This window comes from Falco cherrug, unplaced genomic scaffold (assembly GCF_023634085.1).
Source record: "Falco cherrug isolate bFalChe1 unplaced genomic scaffold, bFalChe1.pri scaffold_299, whole genome shotgun sequence".
NCBI classification, from domain to species: Eukaryota; Metazoa; Chordata; class Aves; order Falconiformes; family Falconidae; genus Falco; species Falco cherrug.
The window spans coordinates 24,362-29,079 of record NW_026599460.1 but is presented as its reverse complement, the minus strand read 5'-3'; the positions used below and the strand labels follow the sequence as shown (position 1 = coordinate 29,079).

Genomic DNA, 4,718 nt, shown 5'->3' with positions numbered 1-4,718 from the left:
GGGGCGGGGGTGGGGACAGGACCTGGGTGGCCACCGCCGCGCCCCTCCCCCCACCCCACCCCCCCCCTTCATTTACCGGGGTTCCTGCTGACGCTGCGTTGGATGAACTTCATGGGCAACCCCTCGTGGACCACCATGCAGACGTAGGTGGTCCCCCGCTCCCACTCTTCCCGCCCCACCGCCAGGCGGCTGTACAGGAAGTAGGAAGTGTCCCCCCCCTTTTCCCGGATGGGGAGGAAGGTGTCGTAGCTGGTGGCCTCCAAGGTCTCCTGGTTCTTCTGCCACTCCACCGACACCTCCTCGGGGTAGAAGCCGCGCACCAGGCAGGTCAGGCTGAGGGTGGGGCGGGCGCCGCTCAGCTCGGCGGGGGGGGGCGGAAGCAGGAAGACGCTGGGGGCCAGGCGCTTCCCTGCGGGAAGGAGGAAGTGGGGCGGAAGTGGGTGAATAAAGGGCGGAAGCCGGGGCGGGGGGGGGGGGGGGGGGAGGGGGTGGAAGGAGGGGGGGAATGGGTGAAAATGGTTGGGAAGGGGGGGGGGAGCAGGCGGAAGTGGGGGGGAGTAGGCGGAAGTGGGGGGGAATTAGGCGGAAGTGGGGGGGGGGGAATTAGGCGGAAGGGGAGGGGAAGTGGGGGGGAAGTGGGTGAAAACGGGGGAGAAACGGGGGGGAAGTGGGGGGAAGGGGTGAAAGGGGGGGAATGGGTGAAAACGGGCGGGAAGTGGGGGGGGAGCAGGCGGAAGTGGGGGGGAGTAGGCGGAAGTGGGGGGGAATTAGGCGGAAGGGGAGGGGAAGTGGGGGGAAGGGGAGGGGAAGTGGGGGGAAGTGGGTGAAAACGGGGGAGAAACGGGGGGGAAGTGGGGGGAAGGGGGGGAAGGGGTGAAAGGGGGGGGATGGGTGAAAACGGGCGGGAAGTGGGGGGGGAGCAGGCGGAAGTGGGGGGAGTAGGCGGAAGTGGGGGGGAATTAGGCGGAAGGGGAGGGGGAGTGGGGGGAAGTGGGTGAAAACGGGGGAGAAACGGGGGGGAAGGGGGGGGAAGGGGGGGAAGGGGTGAAAGGAGGGGGGGAATGGGTGAAAACGGGCGGGAAGTGGGGGGGGGAGCAGGCGGAAGTGGGGGGGAGCAGGCGGAAGTGGGGGGGAATTAGGCGGAAGGGGAGGGGGAGTGGGGGGGAAGTGGGTGAAAACGGGGGAGAAACGGGGGGGAAGTGGGGGGAAGGGGTGAATAGGGGGAAGTGGGGGGGAAGTAGGCGGAAGTGCAGGGGAAGTGGGGGGAAGTGGAAGGGAATGGGGAAATGGGGGAAAATGGGGGGGAAGAGGGGGGAAATGGGGGGAAACAATCAGGTGGGAAATGGGGTGGGAAATGGAAGGAAATGGGGTGGAAAATGGGGGGAAATGGGGGGAAATGTGGGGGAGATGGGGGGGAAATGGGGGAAAATGGGGGAAACGGGGGGAAAAAGGGCGGAAATGGTGGGGAAATGTGTGGAAATGAGTGAAAACGGGTGGAAAACAGGTGGGAAACGGGTGGGAAATGGGGTGGGAAATGGAAGGAAATGGGGTGGGAAATGGGGTGGGAAACGGGGGGAAGTGGGGGGGGAAATGGGTGGGAAATGGGGTGGGAAATGGAAGGAAAATGGGGTGGGAAACGGGGGGAATGGGGTGGGAAATGGGGTGGGAAATGGGGTGGGAAATGGAAGGAAATGGGGTGGGAAATGGGGTGGGAAACGGGGGGAAGTGGGGGGGAAATGGGTGGGAAATGGGGTGGGAAATGGGGTGGGAAATGGAAGGAAATGAGGTGGGAAATGGGGTGGGAAACGGGGGGAAGTGGGGGGGAAATGGGTGGGAAATGGGGTGGGAAACGGGGGGAAATGGGGTGGGAAATGGAAGGAAATGGGGTGGGAAACGGCGGGAAGTGGGGGGGAAATGGGGGGGGAAATGGGGTGGGAAATGGACGGAAATGGGGTGGGAAAGGGGGGGAAATGGGGGGGAAACGGGGGGAAAAGGGGTCGAAAACGTGTGAAAACAGGGTGGAAGCGGGGTGGGAAGCGGGGTGGGAAGGGGGGTGGGAAGCGGGTGGAAACGGGGGAGCGGAGGCGGGTGAGGGGGCGCGGGGGGACCTACCAGGCTTCTTGGTGATGGTCCTGATGATGGGGGAGGGGAGGTCGCCGTGCTGGATGGTGCAGGTGAAGGTCTCGCCGCTGTCCCAGTCGAAGGTGGAGATGGGGACCTCGCTGGTGGCCGTGAAGGTGCCGTTGAACTGGGCCTTGAGCTGGAGGATCTGGGGGCGCAGGTTGCCCCCCCCTGTGGCGCTGCCAGGTCACCACCAGTCCGTCGTCACTGGGTAAACTGGTGGCCAGGCAGCGGAGTCGGGGGCTCTGGGAGACGTAGAGCTCGGAGGGGGTGGGGGGCAGGACGAAGACTTGGATGCTGTTGGCGTCCGGGGGAGCACCTGGGGGAGGGGGGGAGGAGGTGGAGGTGAACCCCCGGGAGATGCCACCACCCGACTCAACCTGAAGAACGAACCCCCGGGAGATGCCACCACCCAACTCAACCTGGAGAACGAACCCCCGGGAGATGCCACCACCCAACTCAACCTGAAGAACGAACCCCCGGGAGATGCCACCACCCAACTCCTACAAGGGGTGAACCCCCGGGAGATGCCACCACCCAACTCAACCTGAAGAACGAACCCCCGGGAGATGCCACCACCCAACAACCTGAAGAACGAACCCCCGGGAGATGCCACCACCCAACTCAACATGGAACAAACCCCCGGGAGATGCCACCACCCAACTCAACCTGGAGAACGAACCCCCGGGAGATGCCACCACCCAACTCAACCTGAAGAACGAACCCCCGGGAGATGCCACCACCCAACTCAACATGGAACAAACCCCCGGGAGATGCCACCACCCAACTCAACGTGAAGAACGAACCCCCGGGAGATGCCACCAACCACCCCACCGTGGAGAACGAACCCCCGGGAGATGCCACCACCCAACTCAACCTGGAGAACGAACCCCCGGGAGATGCCACCACCCAACTCAACGTGAAGAACGAACCCCCGGGAGATGCCACCACCCAACTCAACATGGAACAAACCCCCGGGAGATGCCACCACCCAACTCAACCTGAAGAACGAACCCCCGGGAGATGCCACCACCCAACTCCTACAAGGGGTGAACCCCCGGGAGATGCCACCACCCAACTCAACCTGAAGAACGAACCCCCGGGAGATGCCACCACCCAACTCAACCTGCAGAACGAACCCCCGGGAGATGCCACCACCCAACTCAACGTGAAGAACGAACCCCCGGGAGATGCCACCACCCAACTCAACATGGAACAAACCCCCGGGAGATGCCACCACCCAACTCAACGTGAAGAACGAACCCCCGGGAGATGCCACCAACCACCCCACCGTGGAGAACGAACCCCCGGGAGATGCCACCACCCAACAACCTGCAGAACGAACCCCCGGGAGATGCCACCACCCAACTCAACGTGAAGAACGAACCCCCGGGAGATGCCACCACCCAACTCAACATGGAACAAACCCCCGGGAGATGCCACCACCCAACTCAACCTGAAGAACGAACCCCCGGGAGATGCCACCACCCCCCCCCCGCCCGCATCTGGAACTCACTGAGGCACTTGTGGCCGGTGACCTCGCGCACGGTGCCGGAGCCGGGGTGGGTGACCTTGCAGGTGTAGGTCTTCTCCTGCCAGTCCTCCAGGGAGACGTTGAGGTGGGAGGCGGCGCGGTAGGTGCCGCCGGTGGCCTCGGGCTGGGCGGTGGGGGGGAGGGGCGCGGGGGTGACGGGGTGGTGGTCCTCCAGCCACTCCACCGCCAGCGGCGCCGGGGAGAAGCCGCTGACCAGGCAGACGAGCGCGACGGTGGCGGCGTCGCAGGCGTGGAGGAGGGCGACGGCGGGGGGATGGGCGGGGGTGGGGACTGGGGGGAGGGGGGAGGGTCAGGGGTGGCGCTGGGGGGGCGGGGCCCAGTTCCGGCCCAGTCCCGTCCCAGTTCCGTCCCAGTCCCGTCCCAGTTCCGTCCCAGTTCCGTCCCAGTGCAGTCCCAGTTCCAGTGAGATTCCCAGTTCTCCCCGCAATCCCAGTCCCACCCCAGTCCCAGTCCCATCCCAGTCCCATCCCAGTCCCAGTCCCACTGAAATCCCAGTGCCATCCCAATCCCAGTCCCACCCCAGTCCCAGTCCCATTACAATCCCAGTCCCATCCCAGTCCCAGTCCCATCCCAGTCCCAGTCCCATCCCAGTCCCATCCCAGTCCCAGTCCCACTGAAATCCCAGTCCCATCCCAGTCCCATCCCAATCCCAGTCCCAGTCCCACTGAAATCCCAGTCCCATCCCAGTCCCACCCCAGTCCCAGTCCCATCCCAGTCCCAGTCCCAGTCTGATCCCAATCCCAGTCCCATCCCAGTCCCATCCCAGTCCCATCCCAGTCCCAGTCCCACCCCAGTCCCAGTCCCATCCCAATCCCAGTTCCATCCCCGTCCCATCCCAATCCCAGTCCCATCCCACCCCAGTCCCATTACAATCCCAGTCCCATCCCAGTCCCATCCCACCCCAGTCCCATCCCAATCCCAGTCCCATCCCAGCCCCATCCCAATCCCAGTCCCATCCCACCCCAGTCCCATTACAATCCCAGTCCCATCCCAGTCCCATCCCAGTCCCATCCCAGTCCCAGTGCCATTACAATCCCAATCC

General features: G+C 64.6%; 1 gene segment (V, D, J or C); it reads right to left on the bottom strand.

Annotated features, from left to right (window-relative positions):
• Window positions 1-52: 52 nt before the first annotated feature.
• LOC114016549 (immunoglobulin heavy constant mu-like) lies at window positions 53-4,499 on the bottom strand. The segment is given in 4 exon segments: window positions 53-409; window positions 2,113-2,440; window positions 3,638-3,946; window positions 4,466-4,499. Coding segments are annotated over 4 exon segments (1,012 nt in total).
• Window positions 4,500-4,718: the final 219 nt, after the last annotated feature.